General features: G+C 63.2%; 3 protein-coding genes across 3 annotated transcripts; 2 read left to right on the forward strand and 1 right to left on the reverse strand.

Moving 5' to 3' along the window:
- Positions 1 to 32: 32 nt before the first annotated feature.
- Positions 33 to 9915, reverse strand: RIC8A (RIC8 guanine nucleotide exchange factor A). Its single transcript, XM_080345998.1, has 12 exons — positions 9790 to 9915; positions 9050 to 9147; positions 8525 to 8687; positions 6665 to 6712; positions 4610 to 5224; positions 4159 to 4253; positions 3148 to 3298; positions 2494 to 2589; positions 2077 to 2221; positions 1753 to 1897; positions 1031 to 1150; positions 33 to 305 (listed from the first exon to the last, which is right to left on the reverse strand). Exons 3-12 carry the CDS (start codon positions 8609 to 8611, stop codon positions 185 to 187), a joined length of 1623 nt encoding a protein of 540 aa, XP_080202124.1. The 5' UTR covers positions 8612 to 8687; positions 9050 to 9147; positions 9790 to 9915; the 3' UTR covers positions 33 to 184.
- A 91-nt stretch (positions 9916 to 10006) lies between these two features.
- BET1L (Bet1 golgi vesicular membrane trafficking protein like) lies at positions 10007 to 13121 on the forward strand. Its single transcript, XM_080345999.1, has 4 exons — positions 10007 to 10117; positions 10672 to 10763; positions 11502 to 11558; positions 12248 to 13121. The coding sequence occupies exons 1-4, from the start codon at positions 10099 to 10101 to the stop codon at positions 12413 to 12415; spliced, it is 336 nt and encodes a 111-aa protein (XP_080202125.1). The 5' UTR covers positions 10007 to 10098; the 3' UTR covers positions 12416 to 13121.
- Positions 13122 to 14268: 1147 nt separating this feature from the next.
- Positions 14269 to 20933, forward strand: VPS51 (VPS51 subunit of GARP complex). Its single transcript, XM_080344946.1, has 10 exons — positions 14269 to 14598; positions 14916 to 15045; positions 15137 to 15283; positions 15920 to 16142; positions 16783 to 17527; positions 18007 to 18225; positions 18921 to 19142; positions 19614 to 19735; positions 20031 to 20118; positions 20219 to 20933. Exons 1-10 carry the CDS (start codon positions 14395 to 14397, stop codon positions 20477 to 20479), a joined length of 2361 nt encoding a protein of 786 aa, XP_080201072.1. The 5' UTR covers positions 14269 to 14394; the 3' UTR covers positions 20480 to 20933.
- Positions 20934 to 23697: the final 2764 nt, after the last annotated feature.

The following is a 23697-nucleotide window of genomic DNA, read 5'->3' on the forward strand; positions in this document are numbered from 1 at the left end:
TGTTTCTGTCCCAGGGGGCTGGCGGAGGCAGGAGTGAGTGTTCCTGGTCCTGGCTGCAGCGCTCGGAGAGGCGGGAGGTGTCCCTGCTCCGCGCCGGGTGCCGCCCCCGGGAGAGCCCTGTCCTGGCAGCAGCCGCGGGTGCAGCTCCAGTTCCGGGGGAGCGGGGGCTCCCCAGCGCTCGCGGTCAGTCCAGCCCCAGGTCCGAGTCGGAGGACGACCTCTCGTCGGCCATGTCGCGGAGGGCGTTCTCCATGGGGGCCAGGGTGCCGCTCGGCGTGATGCCCATGGGCTGGATGACTTGCTCTCTGCAACACACGTTGGCAGCTGACAGCGCAGGAACAGACACGCGGCAGCAGGAGCTCGGGGCTGGTGGAAACGCCCGAGGCAGCTCAGAACAAGCCAGGCCACCAAGGGTCCCTTCTAGAAGTGGGGGACGGTTCTGGCCCTAAACGCTCCCACACACCGAGGCGATGGCTGGAAGCACAACCCACAAGTGTTGCCGTTCTCAGGTTCCCTGGAACGGGCTCAGGTTTAGGGCCTTGCTCTGTGTTTTCAGAGCAACAGCAGCGCTGGCACCAGCGTTCCTCCAGTGCACACAGTAAACGCGCTGCCTCCTCCCGCCCGCCCTCAGGGTGCTCCAAACTCAGCTGCCAGTCTCTGGGCTCCTCTGTGGCACCTATTAACGATGCACAGAAGAGCAAGCACTCCTGCAGGGAAAGGACCTGGTGGCACTGGTGCCATCTGTCCCCACGTCGCTGCTTCCTACCGAGCAGCCGTGCCAGGAGCCGGGGCTGAGGAAACGGCACAGATGTGCCGAGAACCTCACGGTACGCCGTGGTGCCAAAGAGCTGCGCGGGGCTTGCTCTGCCTTCCCCCCAGCTGGAGGCAACGTGTCCCCTTGTGTCTCCCCCACTCTCTTTTACAGCTCTTCGGCTAGTGGTGGCCTCGGGAATCCCCTCAGAGACAGGACTGTGATAAATGCAAATCACGGACACGCAGGTGCTAATGCAAACACAGAGATTTCTAGTACCTGGACAACTTGTCAAACATGTTGACTAACTTCATGGCTTCATATTCCTTCTGCTCCTCAGTCATCCCTTCCATGGGGTTGGGCAGTTTCTCCTCGACACGACCCGTCACAGGGTTAATGCTGCAAGAAGAACAGTGAGGCCGGGGCAAGGGAGGGAGGTAAAGCAGAGGGGTGTGGAAAGGGCTGCTTGAAAACCTCCATCGCCTCTGCCGAGCACAGAACACAGTGGCAGGGCAGCTGTCACTGCTGCCCATCTCCTCGGCCCCACGCGCCATGGCAGTGCACGTGCTGCTTCTGACCTTCCTGTACGTCCTACGCACAACCATCCCCTCTACACGTGCCCCCCGCTTCTCTGGTGTGAGCGACATCCCCATCCTACCTATCCCACCACGCAGCTCTGAACCAGGAGCACGGGGCAGACAGCACCTGAGCGGGCCCTGCGTGAAGGAACCCGCGGGCTCCGGGGCCGGGCCCAGCTCCAGGGACCGAACGCACGCTCCGGTGCCGCGGCACCACGAGCCGCTCAGCGCCGAGACGTCTCACCGAGGAACAGGCAGGGGTGGGAACACAAGGTCAAAGTGGCGGGTGAAGCTGCTGAGCAACGCGGAGGGAAACGTGCTTGTGCAAGAGCAGGACAAGGGGGATGGCGGGGAGGAGGATGAGGACAGGACAGAGCTGCAGGGGGATGAAGGTGCAGGAAGAGGGGGAGCAGAGTTCTTTACTTGGGCTTTGCCTCTTTGTACTCCTCGGTGTCCGTGTCTTCGTCTTCCGAGTACTCGCCCTCCTCCCGGCCGCCAGCCATGAGGCCTCGCGCTGCCAGCAGCCCAGCCGCGTTCCCGTAGCCCGTGTACTTCACAAACCGCGACACTGCCGGGACAAGGGGAGACACGGCCCTGTGCCTCCCTCCTGCGCCTCCAGCCGCGGAGACCCAGAGATGCCAGCGCTGCTTGGACCTCAGAGGGGGCGAAGGGACAAGCTCCTCTCGGCTGCAGGGTCACCCAGCGCACACTCGCTCCTGCCCCGAGCCCCCGGGCCCTGCAGCTCACCGCTCTCCTTGCAGAGCACGAAGAGGAACTCTGCCGCGCAGTGCTTCACGTCGGTGTCGATGTGGGTCATCAGACGCACCAGCTTGTTGCGCAGCGAGTTCCCCACCTCCGGCCGGTTCCGCACGTCCCGCAGCGGCGGCAGCACCTGCACGGACAGAGCGGTGACCGGTGCAGCTGGGACAGCGCCGGCGGGTCAGACAGAGGAAAATGTCCCTTTGTTTTACAAATCAGCTAAGACTGATAATCCACAGAGTGTGAGAGATGTGGAAAAAATGCTGTGGGTACCAATGGCCTCAACCAACGTATATCAGAAGCCGGCAGAGGGGGGTGTGTGGAGGACGGCACTAACGGGGTGGTGTGCTGTGCTGCCCCCTCTCCCCAGAGCGTCACTCGGCCGCCGGCTGACGCACCACGTACCTTCGCCTTGAGGAACTTCCTGGTCTGGCGGTGGACGCGGGCGCTCTCGGTCAGCAGGTTCAGCACCGGGGTCAGACTCTCCTTCAGCTTGTGGCCCTGCGGAAGCGTCCACAAGACGAACAGCACGTCAGTCGCGCTGGGCCCAGCCTGCCCGGCTTGCGGTGGAGAACGTGAGCACAGCCCATCAGAGAAACAGATGGAGACCGAAGCTCTGAGGCTCTGCCGCAGGAACTCGGCGCTGCGCCAGCCCTCCTGGCCCGGCAGCGCTGGAAATACTGGTGCGGGGCACCCAGAGCAGAGAGCTGCTGTGGTAAAATTCAGAGGCCCTTTGGAGTGACCCCAGGGACTGAACCACAGACAGCTTGAAAATAATGCAAATTCTGGCGTCCAGAAGCTGCCCAGCAGGTCACTCCGGAGCAAAGCAGAGCACGGATGTTTCCAGCACCCAGCTCATCACCGACCGTTCCGCTGCTTTCACCACCGCAGCCCCCAAAGCAAGGACCCAGTCACCCTCCCAGTCAACACTGGTTTAGTCCCATCGACCACAAGTTTTGCCTCTTTTCCGAACTGTGGCTCCCACAAAGGGCTCTGTTCGAGCCCGCCATGCCTCACTCTGCTCCTCCCGGCCCACGCAGCTTCCGCAGCCCCGCTCACCCTGTCCAGGCGCCGCTCCAGGAAGCCCAGCAGGACGCTGACCGCGTCCATGTTGACACCCATGTACTCCAGCGAGCCCGGCCGCACCTTCGGGGTCAGCAGCACATCCAGACACTTCAGGGGCAGGTTGCCCAGAAGGTTAACAGTGTGACTGAACACGGAAAAGAGACGTGAACGCAGAAGCACCGATCTTTGCTCAGTTCTTCAGCTCTCCACAATGAAAGTTCATGACTGACTTCAGAGTGTGAGGACCCTGAGCTCCAAGCTGTCCTTGGGCTGCACCCCAAGCCCTTCACGCCACCCAAGGGAATAGATTAAACTGCTCTTTGGGTTGTTGAACTACTCACTGGGAGTCCAAAGGGACTTCGGTGACACTGAGAAACCCTGGATCTTGACACAGAGGCCAAGCAGGACCACTCTGGGTGGCCAAAGGTCCTTCTCCAGGTTCTCCTGCTGCATCTCTCCTCCTCTCCTTTGCGGCCAATGCAACACATTGCTTTGGATTCCCCTGACTACGGTTTTCTTGGGGACAGGACGGTGTCACCTGCTCCCAGCTGCCGCCCCTGGACCAGCAGTGCTCAGCAGGGTGGCACAGGCAGTTTCTCAGCATGGCTCCAGGGACACACAGTTACCAGGGCCAGCCACGGGCTCTTCAGCTGCAGTACCACCCATGTGCTCTGGCAAGCCGCCCACCGCAGCGGGTGGCGCGGTGAGGCCTGGCACAGGACACTGCGCGTGGCCCCCGGGTCGGGCAGGCTGGGGAAAGCGCGTCCTCCCGTGGCCGGGGACGGTGGCATTGCCACATGCCGTGTCACCGCGGCAGCAGGGCTGTCCCCAAGGTCTGGCAGCGCAGGGACCCGCAGGCCCAACCAGAGTCACCTGCTTCTCACCAGTGGCCCCAGCAGCCACCAAAAAGCAGAGATGTTAATGCCGAGGTCAGGCAGGACCTGCCTCCCAGAGACCCCAGGGCTGTGTCTGGCGGAGATGACGAGCCGGTGATCGAGCACGGACCTGTGGAACTCCTCCGTGCGCTCCTCTCCGTCAGCACGGATCATCAGGCAGTGCCGCAGGAGGGCACCCAGGTGCCGGTACAGAGCTGCGTCTTCCTGGCCCCAAAACAGAATGTGAAAACCTGCATCAGGAAAGGGGCTTCTCCGCTTCCCAGAGCCCGCTGCCCACAGCCCAGCCCCCTCCGGCGGCCCGGAACCCGCAGCTCCTGTTTACATGGCAGTGAGTCGTGTCAGTAAGAAGGAAAAATACCCAGCCTTCACATTTTAACGCTCTAAAAGTCTTAAGGGTTAGTAACGCATCACTCAGGCAGTGCTCTAGGGACGAAGGTCTGGATGCGAGTCTCTTGCTACGTGCACCCAGGGCTGCACGAGGGAACGCAAGCGGAGGAGAAAACCAGCAGCCAAACCTCAGCCAGCGACACGTGAATGGGGTGGGACAGCCCAGAGCTCACCTCGTCCACCTCCCTCTTGCTGGAATCAAAGGTGATGTTGAAGAGCACCTTCAGGATCTCCATGGCTCGCTCCGTCTCCTGCCGAGGCAAGGGTGGGACAAGCGCCTCCTCGGTGGCGACCTCGTAGGGGTCCAGCCACTTCACGCCGAGGGTCAGCTCCAGGGTGTCCGTCATGAGGCCGATGCCCCTGAGCTCCTGCGCCAGCTGCTGCCGCACATCCACCCTCAGGGCCGTCAGCAGGAACAGCAGCCGCAGGTCGAAGAACTTCACGTCGTGGGGAAGGCTCCTCTCGTTGTACAGCTTGATGCGCTCGGCCAGGCCCACCACCAGCCGGGCTTCGGCTGTCAGCTCCTGCGCCCTGGGGCTGCTGAACACGATGTTGCAGAGACACTTGAGGGATTCCAGGATCACATCCAAGTCCGGGACCTCCCGGATGAGCTCCTCGCGGTAATCGATGCCGGCGTGGCGGGAGAGGGTCCTCAGGCCCTCCTTGGTGGCAAAGGGCTCCAGGCAGTGCTTGTCGCGGGACAGGATGCGGATGCTTTCCAAGCAGGTGACCTGGCAGGACGGCTGCAGTTCTCTTTCCAGGAACTTGATCAGCAGCTGGGCCATTTTCTGTGCAGATGGAAACAAGCAATGCCTCACACGCCAACACGTCTCGGTGCCCCCGCCTCCCCGCCACGCTCTGCCCGCGCAGACGCAAGCGCTGTCCAGAGACGGGCCCGCGAGCGGCTCTGGGCCGCGTCTGCGCTCGGGAGGCGTCCGGCTCCGGCCTCTGGTCCTGACCCAGAACGAGCGAGGAGCAGAGAGCGGCACCGCGGTGCGGCGGACCTCACTGCATCGCTCTGCGTGACGCCAGATCAGAGCACGTGTCTTCCCGCACACGTCGCAAAGCGATCCAGGGTTGCAAGGTTTGCTGTCACTAGGGCTAATTGGCTTATCAGCCTAACCAGTAATAATCAAAGGACTGAGGGAAGGAATGAAGCAGAACTGAAATTTAGTTCGTAACGTGAGGCTGGCAGGACTGAGCAAGGTGCAGCTGATGAAGCCTGCCCCACAAACACAGCCTTCGGAAGTGAGAAAGTGCAGTCACTGCTCCGCTCCTTCTGTACGAGGGGACAGACACGGGAGTCAAAAGTACTCAAAATACCCAAAGCCCCTGAGCGACTCAGGTTAAAGAGACCTGGAGCGTGTGCCCAGGGCTGAACCTGCAGGACGGAGCTCCAGGCACCAGCCGGCGATGCTCGGTTGGGGTCCCGCAGCACGCAGCCCGCGGAGCGGAGCAGCCCGCGCTGCGCCCCAGCGCCAGCCTGTGTGACCGCCCCGGCTTGTGTGACCGCCCCGGCTCGTGCAGCAGCTCAGCGCAAGGCGAAGAGCCCAGACCTGGCGAGATCTGCTCCCACGAGTCAGGCTGCACCTGGGACAACTTGCTGGAGCAGCACAGACAGAAGAGGTCCCGTTCTGCACCCGGCTGCCTGGCACAGCTGCTGTGCCAACACAGGTGTTAGTGCAATCAAACAAACCAGACCACGAGGTCCATCCAGCTGGAAAATAACCCAGGAAAAGAACAAGAGCTATTCTTTAGTTAGACCAGCCCACCAGCCGTGTGCAGCCACGCAAAGGTCTGTCCTGGCAGGAAAGAACGGCAAGAGCACACAGAACAGGCAGGAGCGTTCCTGTCCCTGAGCCGCAGCTCACACCGGCTGCGGGTCTGTGGCACCCGGCCCAGGCCAGCCCTGCGCTGGCCCACGGCAAACCGCTCACCCACAGAGCCCCGCCGGGCCCCTGCGCCGCAGGCACGGGATCACACCTCTCAGACACCCGTGGCTGCGACTGCACGCACACGGAACCCACGGCGCTGGTAATGCCAGAAGGGTGCTGGTCCTTATCCAAAACCACCAGCTACCGAGGGAAAACCGGAGCCAGACCATTCCCTAACTAATTTAACAAAAACCACTCATTTCTTTCCCTGTAGGAGCTGCCACCACAAATCCCTGCTGGACATGAGTACAGAGTAGCGGCAGATTTACACATCCGAGCAAAGAGCGTGCCTACCTTCCTCTCTTCCCGCTCCTCGTCGTCAAAGGTGAAGCACTGAGATTTCTGTGGGGGAAAACAAAAACAAAATAAGTAAGAGGTTAAAAAGCCACAAAACTCTGTCCCGGACGGGGAGGGCGGTTCGGGCAGAAGGCAGCACAGGACACGCTCCAAAAGCCAGCGCATCTCCCCAAGGACAGTCCCCAGCGGCACAGAGCAGCGCTCAGGGCAGGGAGCGCCACGCTGCCCACAGGGCTCAGCGATACCTGTGTGTTCGTAACAAGCAGCAAAAGCTCCACAGGAACAGGACAAAGGAAAACTTTCCTGCCACAGAGGTTTTTGCTTCCGTCCTGCCTCTTCTTTCCAACACTGTTCCTACTTGGGTGACTCCAGCTCCGTGCTTCACCACCCGGGGAACAGACCTGGTTTGGGCAGCACAGAGGGGCCGTGCCCCGGTCTGCAGCGCTGCCCTGGCCCAGCTTCCCGCTGTTCCGCGCGTCCCCGTTTCTCTTCCATCCTCAAAGCACACTCGTGATGCTCCCTGTCCATTGCCCTTGGCCGCAGGCTCTGCGGGAGGCTGGAATGCAGCCCACAGCTGCGCCCATCTGACAGACGGACTGTCCGTAAATCCCGCGGCAAAGCGGCACTCACCGCATCCCAGAACAGCCGGTAATTCCCTGCTCAGCGACACCAACAAGCCGTGCCTGCGCACTGCTCCCCTTGACATTTACTGTTCCATTTCCTGACCAAAAGAACTGCTGTCTCCTTGTTACTTGCCAACAGATTCTGGTGCTTACTGAGGTCTCTTCTGACCAAAATGATTCTGTGATTCTGTGAAGTCGCTGAGTTTATCTGCAGTTCCATAATCCTCTTTGATTGCTGCATTTCTAGATGGGCTAGCAAAACCACTGGCATTCTCACAAGTTTCACACACTTGATACATGGACAAGGGATCCAGCCGGAGGAATTCCACAGACAAGGTTGTGGTTTGATGCCTCCAGCTGGTTACACACCAAGCTCCGTTCCACCCGCAGATTCTCCCGCCCAGCTCTGCTGCAGGCGCTCTCGGTCCCGCAGACCGTCCCCAACAGCGCGCTCCTGCTCTGTAACATCCTCGTTCCAAAACCGGCTGCTGGGAAGAGCGGCGCTCTCTGCCTCTCACACACCCGTGCAAGATGCGCACAGCTTCTCCCCGCTGGCGCCCACCTACTCAGGGACGGCGCAGAACGAGTCGCGGAGATCCACGGGGCCAGCCCTGCCCCCGTGGGAACCCTCCAAAGGAAACCTCCCTGACAACCAGAGTCTATTTCACAAGGGATTTACCCCCCCAGACAATCTGTTGCTACTTTAAGGCAAGAAACACTTCCATCTCTGCTTCCCAAACATTCTTGTTTTGATATTCTGTATTTGTTATTTACTTCTTACTGTCAACTTTCAGATTAGGCACCTGCATCAGACTCCAGCAGCTCAGCCCCGTTCACCTCTCCTGATCTTTTACTTGCAAATGATGACGAGCATTTCACCTGCAGCTCCTCCCCAGGCCTCCCTTTCGCTACCTCCAAACCTTGCCAAACATAAAAGTTCCTCCTACTCCACGTTCACACTGAGGTTTATTTCCGTGCCAGGTTTTACTTGGGATATAGATAATAATTAAAAGAAAAAATCCCTTCTACATGCCTTACTTCCAGTACGCAAAAGAACCAATGTAAATAGAGGCTGCTTAGCTGCTTCCTAGCAGAGCATCAAGCAATAAATCACCTGCAAGCAGAAGATGCAGCAGCCTGTGGCATTTCCACGGCAGTAACGCTCAGAGGAGACAGAGCGGGCGGCACAGAAGCCCCGACGCGGCCGGGCTGCCCGCGGCTGACGCGCGCTCACCTCGCGGTTGTAGACCTGCAGCACCTTGAGCACTGTGTCCTGCTCCCCGCCCTCCAGCGTGGCCACCACAGTCCTCAGCTCCATCATCGCCACGGCTCGGCTTCGGCGAGAGGTGAAAGCGGGAGGAGGGGACGAGGGGCTGCCAGGGCTCCCAACAACCGATCTTCATGCGCAGACGGGCCAGGGAGAGCGCGGGGTGCGGAATGGAAAAAGGGCAAAAAACAAAACAGAAAAATCCCCCAGTGAGATTCTCACACTGTTGCATCAATAAAAGCAGAGCAGATGGATAACCCCAGTAAAACCAGCAGCCAGCTTCCCCTCTCTCCCTCTAATCCTCTTCTTCCTCTTTGCTTTTCAACGTTTAATACATGCCCTCCCAGCAAAGCACTAGGGAAAGCCTCCCCCCTCCCAGCCAGGGGATTAACACAGAGCAGATAACAGCAGCTCCCCGAAATAGCTCGCTGCCTCCTCCTCCCCGCTGCCCTGATTTCTGTTACCACACAGGAGAAAATAAACACAAAATACCGAGAAACACTCCTGTGGAGTATAAAGGGACGGATGGGAAAGCCAGGCAGCCAGGACAGGGTCCTCCTGGCCGCCCTGGGGCGGAGCCACCTTCTGAGCTGAGGAAGAGGAGAGACGGTCGGGTTTTGTCGCAGCGGCCGCTCAGCGCAGCGCCGGGTCGGGCGGTGCACCAGACGCCGGCCCCGCTCCGCACCGCGCCGGCGGTAACAACGGGGTGCGGCCGGCGGGCGCCCCGGCGCAACCACGGCCCCTGATAATAATGGAAACGAGCAGATGTGCACAAGGACAGCGCTGACGGGATTGCTCTGGGCGCGAGTAGAGCCGTGCGGGTCCACAGTGCTGGAAAGCAACCCCTAATGGTGGAAGAGCAGCCGACCGGAGTACCGATGCGAGCACGCACGTCTGTGCAGACTCTGTGCGGCCACGTACCGCGTCTGCACCGCGACCAAGCGCCGGCCAGACCTCGTTACAAAAGCCGTGCTGGCCCTGGGCCCCGTGCCGAGACCCCGGGGTCCCCGGGAGCACCAGGTCACCCCCAGGCTGGGGAGGCAGCCAGCTGTGCAGGCAGATGTGCTCACCGGACCCACGGCGGCCGGTCCCGGGGACAGACCGGGCAGGGCGCAGCGTGTCACGCTGCACAGCTCCCCGCTCCCCCAGCGCCTCCCCGCGCTGCCCTCGCCTTCCAAAACCGCTCTCACCCCCGTTTGGGCCCAAGCAGCCGGGCGAAGCGCCGGCGGTACCTGCGGCACGTCAGTCCCTCGGAGCGCGCCGGGGCGGCGGCGGCGGGCGGAGGGGAGGGAAGGGAAGGGAAGGGAAGCGGCGGCACCTTCCTCCCCGCCGCCCCGGCTTCCTGCCGCGCTTCCTGCCCGGCCCCGGCGCTCCCGCCGCCCTGCGCTCCGCGGGCCCGGGCTCAGCCCGGCAGCCCGCAGGGGTCCCGGGGAGCAGCCGCCGCCCCCCGCCCGGCACGGGAACCGGCGGCCGCGGGAGGGGCCGCCGTGCGGAGGCGGGACCGGAGCGGCTCCGCCCGGCCAGGCGGGGCCGGGGCCGCCATGGCGGAGTGGGGCCGAGGTGAGGCCGGGGAGCCCCGGGGGTGCGCGGGGGGAGCCCCCGCTCCGCTCGGCGCCCGCAGCCCGGCCTGGGCACGGCGCCCGGTGCTGCCGGGCGGGGGGCGGCGCGGTGCCGCCGGGGTTTCTGACCGTTCGGGGCGTTTTTGTCAAACGGGGTTTGGGAGCGTTTGATGGCGCAAACCCCGGCGAGGCCGCAGGTGCGCGGTGGCAGCCGAGCGCCGGCATGCGTGAGACGGGGGACACGCGGGACGGGGCGCACTCAGGACAGGGCACGCGCGGGACGGGGGACACGCGGGACGGGGCGCACTCGGGACAGGGCACGCGCGGGACGGGGCGCACTCGGGACAGGGCACACGCGGGGCGGGGCGCACTCAGGACAGGGCACGCGCGGGACGGCGCGCACTCAGGACAGGGCACGCGCGGGACGGGGCGCACTCAGGACAGGGCACGCGCGGGACGGCGCGCACTCAGGACAGGGCACGCGCGGGACGGGGCGCACTCAGGACAGGGCACGCGCGGGACGGGGCGCCGCTCACACCGCCTCTCTCTCCCCAGGGCAGGGGCCGGGGGCCGTGGAGGACGTGCTGGACGCGGAGAACCAGCGCATGGCGGACAGCCTGGCCAGCAAGGTCACCAGGCTGAAGTCGGTGAGCTGCCGGCGGCCGGGACGGCGGGTACCGGGGCGGCGGGTACCGGAGCGGCTCGCGGGGCCTCGCAGGAGACGCGCCCCGCGATCAATACAGGCGCCTTCCACACCTTAGTGACTCTTGCCTGTTGGTGGTGTAATGGGCAGCTGTCACCTGTGAGACGCCAGGGATGGCTTCACGAACGTCCGCTTTCCTTCTGAGGTTTAGTGACATCTGATGGGAGTGATGTGGGTTTGGGGCTCTCAGGGAAGGAATTTTAGGCGCAGAGAGAATATAAAAGCTGCACAGAGGGGTATCGCTAAGCGCAGCTCCTCGGGAAAAGTTCACAGTGCAAAGGCAGGTAGATTAGTTCTGAAAAGTACACGTCTGTATATGAACAGTGTTCTTAAAGCTACTTTGACCCTACTGACATGAAATACTTTGCATTAGAGCTTAATAGAGCTCAGTGACTCTCCTGGTAGAAGAGAAGACTCAATTCCTGCTGTTGTCCCTCTGTGTTTAAATGCTCCTGTCCTATATATGAAAGTTTCAGCGCTGCAGAGCTGAAAAAGTTCAACAGCCTGAAAGTGCAATGAGAATCTTGCCCCTCTGCAGAGCAAGCCTGTGAACGTCGGAGCTGCGGCTGCAGTGTCTTGCTTTTCTAATGTGCATTTCACATTTTACCAGCACTAGATGCATTAAAGGTTCTCTCTGTATTAAAAGTTCATTAATACCTGTTTCCTCCCTGACACCGTGCAGCTGGCTCTGGATATCGACAAGGATGCTGAGGAGCAGAACCGTTACCTGGATGGCATGGTAGGGAGCCAACGACATGGAAAAGCGTGACTTCTTTGTGCCGGCTCTCGGCAGCAACCTGAACGGTGAAAGTTTAAGTTCACAGGCAAAGTTAAATCCCAGGGGCTGGTTGGCAAACCAGGGCGTGCAGCTAAACCTGTGTCCAGTGGACTTCTTGCTATATAAACATCAGATCCCAAGCAGCTGCTGGTGTCACTTTGTCCCAGTGTGTGCAGCACCTGGAGGGGTGTGTTGGACACACCTCAGAAACGCAGGTCCGCACTGGGACCGCAGAGCTGTTCCTCGGCCGCTCCGTGAGCTCCTCAGCGCTGCGTAGATCTGCCAGGTTATTCCCTGCAGCAGCTGAAACGCGGGCTGCCGGCACGCCGTAGTTCACTGCCATCTTTGGAAGGAGCAAAGCTGACGCTCTGGGTCTGCTCTGGTTCTTTGCTGCCCTGTTCTGTCATCCCGACACACAACACCCGATAAAACCAGAACCGCTTCCCGAGCAATCTGCTGCTGAAGCGTTGGCTGCTGGTGGAGACTCACAGAGCGCTGGGGAAAGGCCAGAACAGCAGATTCCTGGGTTACCTGCTGAGTGGGGCTTTTTAGGAGGAAAGTGTGGATGTTTTTAGCTAGGAAATGGGAGACGCTTGAGGGATCTCTTAATCTGTTTATAATGCCTCCATCTTCGTTTTCTTCCCCCTCAGGATTCGGATTTCCTGAGTGTGACTGGCCTGCTGAGCGGCAGCGTGAAGCGTTTCTCCACCATGACCCGCTCCGGGAGGGAGAACCGCAAGTTGCTCTGTTCTGTCTCAGCAGGACTGATTGTTGTTTTCTTCATCCTTTACTATCTCGTGTCCAGAGCAGGGACTTGAGCTTGTTGTTCTGCAGGTTTTACAGAACAAAAACCACAATTGACAGACTTGTTCAGCACCTTTGTCCGTCTGCCCTGTGATGGAGTCTCTGATGTTCCAGACAGACCTTTCAAATAGTGTTTCCTTCCCCCAGCTCCTTGTCAGTGTTGGGGCTGGGCTCAGACATCTCTTTATAAAACGAGGATGTTTGATTTGAAATGGATTTTCGTGTATAACACGATTTTGATGTTGTTAAACGCTTACGTCTTTATCTCTTGCCTTGTTGTCCGTGTTTTTAAGGAGCACTTTGGTGTTCTCTCCCTTGCTGATGTTTGGTATCAGGCTTGTGAGACGGGGCCAACAGATCCAGAGACTTGTCAATACTTGGAAGTTTAATAAAACCTGTCCTTGGGCTACCTGGGTCCAGATCTGTGCTGTCCTGTGTTCAGCTGCACCAAACTGCTACCAAAATACCGCCCTACCTGGATTAGGTGTCATCTTTTCCACATATGGGGAAAAACATGCAGGGAAGGCAAGTAGAAAGGAGGCAGCAGTGACTTCCTCTGCTTCTTCCTCCTGCTCTGGTCCAAACTCTTTCTGTTCAAAGAACGATGGGTGAACTGATGGACTTTGGTTTGATTTTCTGACCAGAGGCTGCTGAACAGCCTGGTCTTCGTAACAGTGGTGGGTTTGGTTTCCTTTTACTGCTGTAAATAAAGCTCTGGTTTTAGAACTTTTGGCTTAAGTGTTCTTTTCCTGTGCTTGCATGTTAGCAAGGCTAAAACACCCGGATCAAATCATTTGGTTGTTCTGCTTGAACTGTACAGAACCTGCTCCCTGGGAGCCCAATTCCAGCGCTGTCCCGAGGAACAGCGTGTCCCCAGTGACCCGCACTGCAGGCTGGGAGCAGCCGCTCCTGCTTGCTCCACAGGCTCTGCCGCTGCAGGAGGTGCCTTTCTCTTGTGTTCTCCGAACAAGCGACTTTTCAGAAGCTGAGCTGCAGAGGAGCTGTCTTTAGTACCTTTCTGTGTCAGTGTAGGTGCTAAATAGTCCAACTGTCCATCAGGGTTTGATTTGCCTTTGCCTTTCTCTGCAGAAGAAACACTATCTCTGACCCTTAGAATTCGCCGGTGTCCCCAGGCACCTGGGACCCAGTGGGGTCGTGTGGCCCCGTGGGGACGGGGACCCACCCGGTGTTGTGTGGGAACGAGGAGAGGGACGCGGGGGTTGGTGGGGACAGCGGATGGCAGCGGCAGGCGGAGCGGACACGGGGGTTGGTGGGGACAGCGGATGGCAGCGGCAGGCCGAGCGGACACGGGGGTTGGTGGGGACAGCGGATGGCAGCGGCAGGCCGAGCGGACACGGGGGTTGGTGGGGACAGCGGATGGCAGCGGCAGGCGGAGCGGACACGGGGGTTGGTGGGGGCAGGCGAGCGGAGCGGACACGGGGGTTGGTGGGGACAGTGGGTGGCAGCGGCAGGCGGAGCGGACACGGGGGTTGGTGGGGGCAGGCGAGCGGAGCGGACATGGGGGTTGGTGGGGACAGCGGGTGGCAGCGGCAGGCGGAGCGGACACGGGGGTTGGTGGGGGCAGGTGAGCGGAGCGGACATGGGGGTTGGTGGGGACAGCGGGTGGCAGCGGCAGGCGGAGCGGACACGGGGGTTGGTGGGGGCAGGCGAGCGGAGCGGACATGGGGGTTGGTGGGGACAGCGGGTGGCAGCGGCAGGCGGAGCGGACACGGGGGTTGGTGGGGGCAGGTGAGCGGAGCGGACACGGGGGTTGGTGGGGACAGCGGGTGGCAGCGGCAGGCGAGCGGAGCGGACGCGGGGCCAGGGCCGGGCTCGCACCGGCTGCTCCCACCGGTGTTTCCCTCGGGACCCGGCAGGACCAGCCCGGCCCGACCGCCATGACGAGCAGCGTGGCCGGTTGCCGCGGCGACGGGCACTTCCGGCGGAAGTGACGGCGAGGGGCAGGGCCGGAAGCAGCAGCGGTGCCGGCGCAATGGCGGAGGCAGCGGGCGGCGGGGCCGGGGGCAGCGGCAGCCCCGAGCCCAGCACCGGCACCGGCACGGGCGGCGGGTGGCGCCGGCCCCACGGGCCGCTCCAGCGCTACTATGGCCCATCCGCGGCCGAGACGGCGGAGGCGGCCCCGGACCCCGCCGACATCAACGGGCCCCACTTCGACCCGGAGGTTTTCCTTAACAAGGTGACCTTTGACCCCGCAGCGACCTCTTTCCCCGGCCGTGACACCCCCGTGGGGACAGGGGGGCTGGGGGGCAGCCGAGGGTCCCAAGGGGGCCCCAGAGGGCAGAAGGAGGCTCTGGAGGGTCATTCCCAAATCTGGGGGTGCATTTAGGGGCTGGGGGGCAGTTATGGCTCCGCAGGTGGCAGTTGGGGGTCCTGGGGGGGCAGTGAGGGGTGTGGGGGCAGCTGAGGATCCCAGGAGCGCTGCGGGGCAGGTTAGAGCCCCAGGGAGGCAGTTGCGGTGGGGCTGGGGGACCTTGTGCCACCATTGCCCCGCAGGTGCGCAGCGAGTGTCCCCTGGGGCAGCTGCTGGCGCGCGAGGCCGCGCTGGGCCGGGAGATCCGTGCCCTGGACAGCGACATGCAGACGCTGCTCTACGAGAACTACAACAAGTTCATCTCCGCCACCGGTGAGTGCCCGCCGGGGAACCCGGGGCTCACGGGGGCTCTGGGGGGCCTCGGGTGGGCAGGGGATCCAGGCATCCGGCTGCTTCTCCCCAGACACCATCCGGAAGATGAAGGTCGATTTCCGGCGCATGGAGGCGGAGATGGACGACCTGGCCGCCAACATGGCTGCGATCAGCACGTCCAGCGCCCGCGTCAGCGCCGCGCTGCAGGACCGGCACCACCGCGGCGCGCAGCTCGCCGGTACCGCATGGGAGCCGGGGGCAGAGCTGGGGGCGAGGGGGCAGATCTGGGGCTTGGGGGGTGGATCTCAGGGGTGGGCAGGTCCAGCTGCTGGCCCCACCCACATTTGCTGGCCCTGCCCACATTTACCAGCCCCACCCCACTGTCTGCTCACACCCACATTTCAGAGCCCCAGCCCAATGTCTGCCCTGTCCACATCCGCTGCCCCCGCCCCAGTGTCTGGCCCCACCCACATATGTTGGCCACACCCACATGTGCCAGCCCCACCCACATTTTATGGTCCCGCCCATTTTATGGCCACACCCACATTTGCCAGACCACTTCCCTGACTGGCCACACACACATTTGCCATCTTTGTCCCCTGCCTGGCCCCACCCATATTTGGCAGCCCCACCCCTGCCTGGCCATACCCAACATTTGACAGCCCCGCCCCATCTGGCCCCACCCACACCTGGCAGCCCCGCCCCTCCATGGCCCCACCCACACCTGGCAGCCCCGCCCCTCCATGGCCCCACCCACACCTGGCAGCCCCGCTCCTCCATGGCCCCACCCACACCTGGCAGCCCCGCCCCTCCATGGCCCCACCCACACCTGCCAGCCCCGCCCCTCCATGGCCCCACCAACGCTCTCACGCAGGGGTGCAGGCGCTGCTGCGGAAGCTGCAGTCTCTGGTGGAGGTGCCGGGGCGGCTGCGGCGCTGGGCGGCGCCGGGGGCGGAGCCTGCGCGGGCCCTGCGCTGCCACGCCCGCGCCCGCGCCGTGCTGCGCCACTACCGCCACCTGCCCTCCTTCCGCGCCATCGAGGACGAGAGCCATGCCATCATGGCCGAGCTGGCCCAGCGCCTGCGCGCGCGCCTCCGGTGCGTTCACTCTGGAGCCCGCCGGTGACATCTTAGGAGGGTGTTTCACGCTGGAGACTAATAGCAGCCGTTCCAGTAAACAGCCTTCTTGGTGGGGTGATGCTGGTTGTGCTGTGTTAACTCTGAAACCTACTGATGCCAGCTGCAGGAGAGAGCTTTTCAAGGGGTTGGGGTGTTAATCTGTACCCTAACGGTAACAGCCCCCAGGAGCATCCCAGGGAGGGGGGTATTTACCCTGGAGCGGACTGAGAGCCCCCGGGAGCCACCCCTTGTGCAGAGCCTGCCGGAGTGAGCAATAACTGGCTGCTGCTGAGGGCGTTTGCCAGGTTATGTCACAGGGGGTTTCTCATGTGTTTGTGGTAACAGGATAATCCTGGGACCTTCTGGGGAGTTTTAGTCTTTTTTTTTTCATTATTATTGTAAAGCCTGAGCCTGCCGATGACCTTTGGTGAGCTTTTTATTGCTATAACCACTGTTGCCTTTGGAATGTGCTGTTAAGTATTCTTTTCCTCTTTGCTTTTTCAATTACTGTTTACTCTGAAGCCTACTGATGACTCTTATTGCTCATTTCCATTTTCCTGCCGTGCCGCTGTTAACCCTGCACCCCCTGCCACCCCCAGTAACCCCTGTTCCCCCCCAGGGATGAGACCCTGGAGCCCAAGGAGCTGAGCGAGTGCGTGGAGATGCTGCTGCAGCTGGAGGAGCCACCCGAGGAGCTGTGCCAGGAGTTCCTCAGCCACGCCGGCGCCCGCCTGGAGGCCGAGCTGGCGGCGCTGGAGGCCGAGCTGCCCCCAGCCGAGCCCCCCTCCGGCACGGCCGCCACGCCGCCCCCCGCCTCCGACATCCTGGACTTCGTGGACCGCGGCAGCTCGTCCTTCGTGGGCACGCTGTGCCTGCTGGCCACCTCCTACCGCAGCCTCTTCCAGGGCCACCCCGGCGCGGGGGGCGGCCGGCTGGAGAGCTTCGCCGCCGCGCTCACCAACCGCTACTTCCAGCTGCTGGAGCGGCGGCTGGCGCTGGAGCGCGGGCTGGGCGACACGTCGCTGCTGGTGCGGGCGCTGGACCGGTTCCACCGCCGCCTGCGCGCGCTGCTGCAGCTGCTGCCTGCCGCGGGCGCCGAGCCGGGCGCCGAGCTGGTGGCGCGGGCGGCGCGCGAGCGGGTGCAGCGGTACCTGCGTGCGCTGCAGACCTTCTTCCTGGGCTGCCTGGGGGACGTGCGCCAGGCGCTGGCCGCCCCCCGGCCCCCCGGCAAGGAGGGGCCTGGCCTGCCCGACCTGCTGGCCACGCTGGCCGCCTCGGTGCTGGGCCAGCTCAAGGCCGTGCTGGCCTACGTGCAGCTCTTCACCGCCCGCGACGTCGCCTTCGCCAGCCTGCCCTACTTCAAGGTGCACTGGGGGTGCTTTGGGGGGCCCTGGGGCAGTTTGGAGGTCCCTGGGGTGGTTTGGGGGGGTCCCTGGGACAGTTTTGGGCTCTCTCGGATGGTTTGAGGGTCCCTGGGGCAGTTTTGGGCTCTCTTGGATGGTTTGGGGGTCCCTGGGGCAGTTTTGGGCTCACTGGGGCGGTTTTGGGGGCTCCCTGGGGCAGTTTGATGCTGGGGGGTGTTTGGTGGGTTCCCAGGGCTATTTTTGGGCCGTGACCCCCCTCTCCAGCGCAGGGAGAGCTCTGCATGGCGGTGGTGCGTGGGGGACTGGTGGCTGTTTGGGGGTTCCCTGGGGTGGTTTGGGGTTCCCTGGGGCAGCTTGGGGGTTGCCTGGGGCGGTTTGGGGGTCCACGGGGCAGTTTGGGGGTTCCCTGGCTGGTTTGGAGCTGGGGTGTCTGGCGGGTTCGTGGGCGCTGCCGGGCTGTGACGCGCGCTCCGGCGCAGGGGGAGTTCTGCGTGGCGGCGGTGCGCGAGGGGCTGGTGGTGGCCTTCCTGCGCTGGCTGTGCCGCACGGCGCGCGCCTTCGCCGACAGCCCGCCCGAGCGCGGCGCCCCCGCCGCGCCCCCCGCCCTGCTGCTGCTGCTCGCCCGCCTCTGCCTGGACTACGAGGCCACCACCATCAGCTACGTCCTCACCCTCACCGACGAGCAGTTCCCCCCCCAGGTGAGCCCCAAACTGCCCGGGGGACCCTGCCTGTCCACAAGGGGTCACGAGGTGACTCTGTGTCCCTTCCGGTTGTGGTGGTAGGTACCGTGGGGGCATTGGGACCTTCCTCTGTCGCTGTGCCCCAGAGCTTCCCCCAGTGGGCCCACAATGGTCTGATTGGCCCCAAATTGGCCCCAAGGGGACATCAAGTGTCCCCAGGTTCCCCTGTGACCCCATGTCCAGCCAGAACGTCGTGGTGCAGACAATGGAGTGTGTGGAGGTTTGGGAATCTTCCTGCTGTCTTTGTGTGTCCCCAGATGTCCCTGAGGGACACCAAGATGTCCCCCAGCCCCTCCCTGTGGCCCTGTGTCTGTCCAGGATGTGACCCTGGGGGTGGCAGTGCACATAGAGGGTCCTTGCCTGTGCCAGTGTCTCCCAGATGTCCCCAAGGGGCTCCTGCATGTCCCCAAGTCCCCTTGGGTGCCCCAAGGATATGGGAAAGGCAGCAATGCTGTGGCAGAGCAGCCCAGGGAGTGTCCCATGTGTCCCCTGATGTCCCTGTGCCCTCAGGACATCCCGTGGTGGAGGCACAGGGGGCATCCCCACGTGTCCCCACGTCCCTTGTATCCCCCGACCGCAGGGCCAGTGGGGACAGGGCTGCGTGTGGAGCTGTGGGAGATGTCCCCACGTGTCCCCGTGTCCCTTTTCCCCAGGACGGGGACCCGGCGGTGACGCCGGCTGCGGAGCTGTGCGCGGAGGCGCGGGCGGCAGCGCAGCGGCTGCTGGACCACTACGTGCAGGTGCAGGGGGCGGCCGTGGCCCAGATGCTGCGCAAGAGCGTGGAGACGCGCGACTGGCTGGGCACCGTGGAGCCCCGCAACGTGCGCGCCGTCATGAAGCGCGTGGTGGAGGACATCACCGCCATCGACGTCCAGGTGGGCGACCGGGGGGGCCCCAAGTGCCCTGGCGGGGCCCAGGTATCCCGGAGGGCCCCTGGAGAGACCCTGCGGTCCCTGAAGGGGCCGGAGGGAATCCCTGAGGTTACCGTAAGGTCCTTGAGGCCTTCAGAAGACCCCAGAGGGTCCCTGTGTGGGTCCCTAAAGTCCCTTACGGGGTCCGAGATGTCCCAGGGGTTCTGGAGGTGGTGAGGCCGGGGTCCCTGGAGGGTCCAGCGGGGATCCACGAGGTCCCCATGTGGTCCTTGAGCATCCCTGGGGTCCCAGAAGGGTCTGGGAGGGTCCCAGGGGATCTGAGGGACCCTGTGTGGTTCGGAGGGTTTCCAGGGGATCGGAGAGACTCTGGGTGGTTCAGAGGGTTTCCAGGGGATCGGAGGGACCCTGAGTGTTTTGGGGGGTGCCGAGGGGTTTTGGGGGTTCCGGGTCCCAGCAGCGGTTGTGGTGCCGCAGGTGGGGCAGCTGTTCGAGGAGGGGGTGCGGCGGGCGCAGAGCAGCGACTCCAGCCGACGCGCCTTCTCCGTCTACAGCAGCTCGCGGGCGCCCGGGCGCTACGCCCCCAGCTACACCCCCAGGTCAGCCTGGCCCCCCAGACTGTCCCCTTATCCCTTCATGATCCCCATGGGCCTTGTGTCCCAGGATTGTCCAGTCTGTCTGTCCTGTGACCATCCGCATGTTGCTGATGTCCCCACACCCACGTTCTGTCATGTTCCTCTGTCCTTGTGTCCCCAAACCATCCATGCGTCCCCAAACCATCCGTGCATCCCCTGACCATCTGTCCCCATGTCTCCTGACCATCTCTGCCCCTCCTCCCCTGGCTTTCTCAAGTCCTTGCCCGTCCTGTGTCCCTGACTGTCCTGGTGTCCCCAGTGCCCCCATGGACACCCACCTGCTCAGCAACATCCAGAAGCTCTTCTCCGAGCGCATTGACATCTTCAGCCCTGTCGAGTTCAACAAGGTGAGGCCAGGGGTCCATCCCCATATCCCCAAGCGTCCCCAAGGTCCCTGAACTGCTCACTTCCCGGCGGTCTCGTGTCCCCGCTGTCCCTGTGGCGCAGGTGTCGGTGCTGACGGGGATCATCAAGATCAGCCTGAAGACGCTGCTGGAGTGCGTGCGGCTGCGCACGCTGGGCCGCTTCGGGCTGCAGCAGGTGCAGGTGGACGGGCACTACCTGCAGCTCTACCTCTGGCGCTTCGCCGCTGACGAGCGCGTGGTGCAGGGGCTGCTGGACGAGGTGGCCGCCAGCGCCGCGCACCGCTGCCTCGACCCCGTCCCCATGGAGCACAGCGTCGTCGAGCTCATCTGCGAGCGCGGATAGGACGGGCAGACGCGCCGCGGGGCGTCACACGGGACACGCGGGGACGTGGGACGTCTGTGTCACCCTGGGGCACAGCCCAGTGGGGACACTTCTGGGAGGGGGATCTGTCTTGGGCCCTGTTATGTACCTGGGGACAGACCTGTACCCCACAAGTCCCCACATGTATGTGGGGACACTCCGTGTGTCCTCCCCAACACAGCAACCCACAAGGATGTCCCCTTTCCCCTCACCGGCTCACCCCATGTCATCAGCCCCCTTCCTCAGCCATGGTAACACTCTACACTGTCCCCCCATCCTGGTGACACCCTCTATGTGTGCTGACACCCCGTGTTGTCCCCACGGCCCCAGTGACACATCATGTCATCCCCCAACCTCAGCGACATCCCCTCCTGCCTGGGAGCACCCTGGACACAGCCCTTTGTCACAGCTGGGGACAATTAATAAAATATGTGTGAGCTGCGCCTTGTGTCCTGTGCCTGGGGTGGGGAGGGACACAACGGGGACACACACCAGGGCCCCAGGAGGCGGGGGGTGTGCAGGGAGGTCACCGAGACACCTGGTAGCAGTCACCTGTGTCCCCGTGGGGCACCTTTCCTCTCCTCCCACCAAACCCTCGCACCAGCACCCGAGGAGCGTCCAGCGCCCGTGAGCAGCCGGTGCCCCGAGGGGGACAGGGACAGGGACAGAGACAGTGGCCCGGGGGAGGAGGGACCGGGCATGTCTGGGGACTTGCTGCACTCGCCGAGTGCCGGCCCTGGGGAGCGGGGACAGACGGCACAGGTTTGTACCCAGAGCGATGTCCCCAAAAGCCTCAGTGGGCACAACAGAGCGCTGGGCAGCACCTGGGGACGCAGCCCTGGGGACACACGCTGCTGTCACTGCCCACGCGCCTGAGGCCACCAGAGGAGCCAGACTGGTCATCGCTGTCCCAGCCCGCCCAGGGTGACTGAACCGTCCCTTCCTGCCTCTGGGGTGTCAAAGCTGAACGGCCCGGGCACCATGAGCTGCCTGAACAACTCGGAGGGACAGACAGACAGACAGACGTTCACGGAGCAGCGTGTGCTCGGGGAAGTGCACGGTTTCCTTGCCCGTCCTCCCGGGTCCGTGAGTGCGTGTGAGGCTGAGAAGTGCTGGAGCGGGGAACCCACAGCGTCTTGTCCTGGCAGTAAGGAGGGGAAAAACAAGACCTTCATTTATAAAGACAAATCACAGGAGTGATTTTAAAGCATCATCTGAATTTTATTTAGACCTTGGATGTTCCCTCTAAGGAAATAAGACCTGCGGGAGTCTGGAAGGTGACGGGTGTCGTGGTCAGCACGTGGTTTAGTAGAATAGGTGCCAGGATCCTGGTTTCTGCACTGTTTGTATTTGCTGCTTTGCCAGAGGCGCTGGGCACGAGGAGCTGGAGCTCCTGAGCGTTATCGGCAGCCAGATCAAATCTCTTGTCACTTCAGGCCTCTGTGCGAACAAGGTTCTGAAACAGAAAGCGGGAGCCGAGAGTGTGGCAGGACAGAGCCCACGGTGCCGAGAGCCGCCCCAGCCGCACGGCCGCGCTGTGACCCCCGGGGCTCGAGCTCCGCACGTCACCCGGGGCCCCGTCCGCGGTCACGGGAGCCGCTGTCACGCGTGCCGGGGCCCTCCCGGCTGTCACCAGGACGCGTTCCCGGCTCCGTCCCGACCGCACCCCTGCGCCAGCGCTGCTCCTGCCCCGAGGCAGCGGCTCCGCGGGTCCCAGCCGCCAGGAACCCCTGGTGTTGGTTGTAGGGACCACCGGCCGTGCAGCGGCTGGCAGAGCCTGTGCTGGTCACAGGGGACGCTGCGGGGAAAGGACCCGCGTGCCCTTGGCGCAGGATGGGGTACGGGGCATGCACAGGCACTGATGGGGACAGCAAAGCGGGTCAGTTACCAGCAGGTCGACGAGGGCGCGCAGGTGCTCGGGAGAAAGCTGGTCAATGCATTCCTTTAAGGAGGCCAGGGCGGCGCCGGTCGTGTTATCCGCGGCGTACCGAGCCAGCGGCCCCGCGCGCAGCTGCTCGGCCGAGCCCTGGAGCAGCGTCCGCAGGAGGCTGGGGACGGCCCCGCGGGCCCCGGCCCCTGGGGACGGGCGGCGGGTGAGGGACGGGCCGCTCTGACCCGCTGCCGCCCGCTCACGCTCCCGCGGAGCACGCAAACCAAACTGAGGTTTTCCTGGCCGTGCTCTCAGCTCCGGGCTCGCTTAAAGCTCTCAGAGGTGTGTGTGTTCCTGCAGGGGCTGCTCTGGCACAGGTCCCTGCGGGGGGAGCCGCTGCTCCCAGCCTCCCCTCCCGCAGCCGCCCGTTGTGCGCTCAGAGTCGCGCCGGGTTGTTTTGCGCAGGGCCGAGTCCCCAGGGCTGCTCCGGTCCCGGGAAGCGGCAGGACAGGCGCCGCGCTGCCCCCGGCTGCAGCCCGTCCGTGTCCCCACCGACCGCCCCGGCGTCCCCAGCAAAACCACCCCCGACCCCCACAGCGGCCGCTGTGACGAGTGTTTCCCTGCAGGCCGGGTACCTGAGTGTCCCCGTCACCCCAGCGGGACCCACGGGGACACGTCATGCAGCAGGGACACAGCCTGTTCTCAAAAGCTTTAAACGAGGCGTCAGGCGCCTTTCAGCTGCTTCCCGGAGTCCCTTCCGACAGGTTCTGACGGAACTCTGAGCAGTTTGAATACGTTCTGCAGGCGTTTAGTGAGTTCAAGGTGATAAAAAAGGTAAAATCCTATTTTTCTAATCGGCAAAACTCACCGAGGGAGCCGCAGAGCAGCAGGGCGAGGAGCAGCGGAGCGGCGAGCTTCATGCCAGCGGGCTGCAGCGCGTGTGCCGGCGGCGAGCGGGACGCAGGCACCTGGGTGTGTATATACACGGGGTATTTATGTGGGGTGCACACCTGGGGTATTTATTTATGTGGGGTGCACACCTGGGGTATTTATTTATGTGGGGAGCACACCTGGGTTGGTGCCGCGCAGGTGGAGCGGGCCCCATGGGTCACGCAGCTGCGCTGGGACGGATCCAGGTCCGTGTTTGGGGAGCGGGCGGATGAAAGCCGGGGTGAAGGCCGGGTGCCCCGCTGCCCTGCCCCGCGGGGCTGGTGCTAGCACTGACGCTGGTGCTGGCACTGGTGCTGGTACTGACACTGGTGCTGACGCTGGCACTGGTGCTGATGCTGGCACTGCCACGGGCTGCAGGATCAGCACCACAAGTGGCTCC

Source organism: Nesoenas mayeri (genome assembly GCF_963082525.1).
Source record: "Nesoenas mayeri genome assembly, chromosome: 5".
In the NCBI taxonomy this organism is placed as follows: Eukaryota; Metazoa; Chordata; class Aves; order Columbiformes; family Columbidae; genus Nesoenas; species Nesoenas mayeri.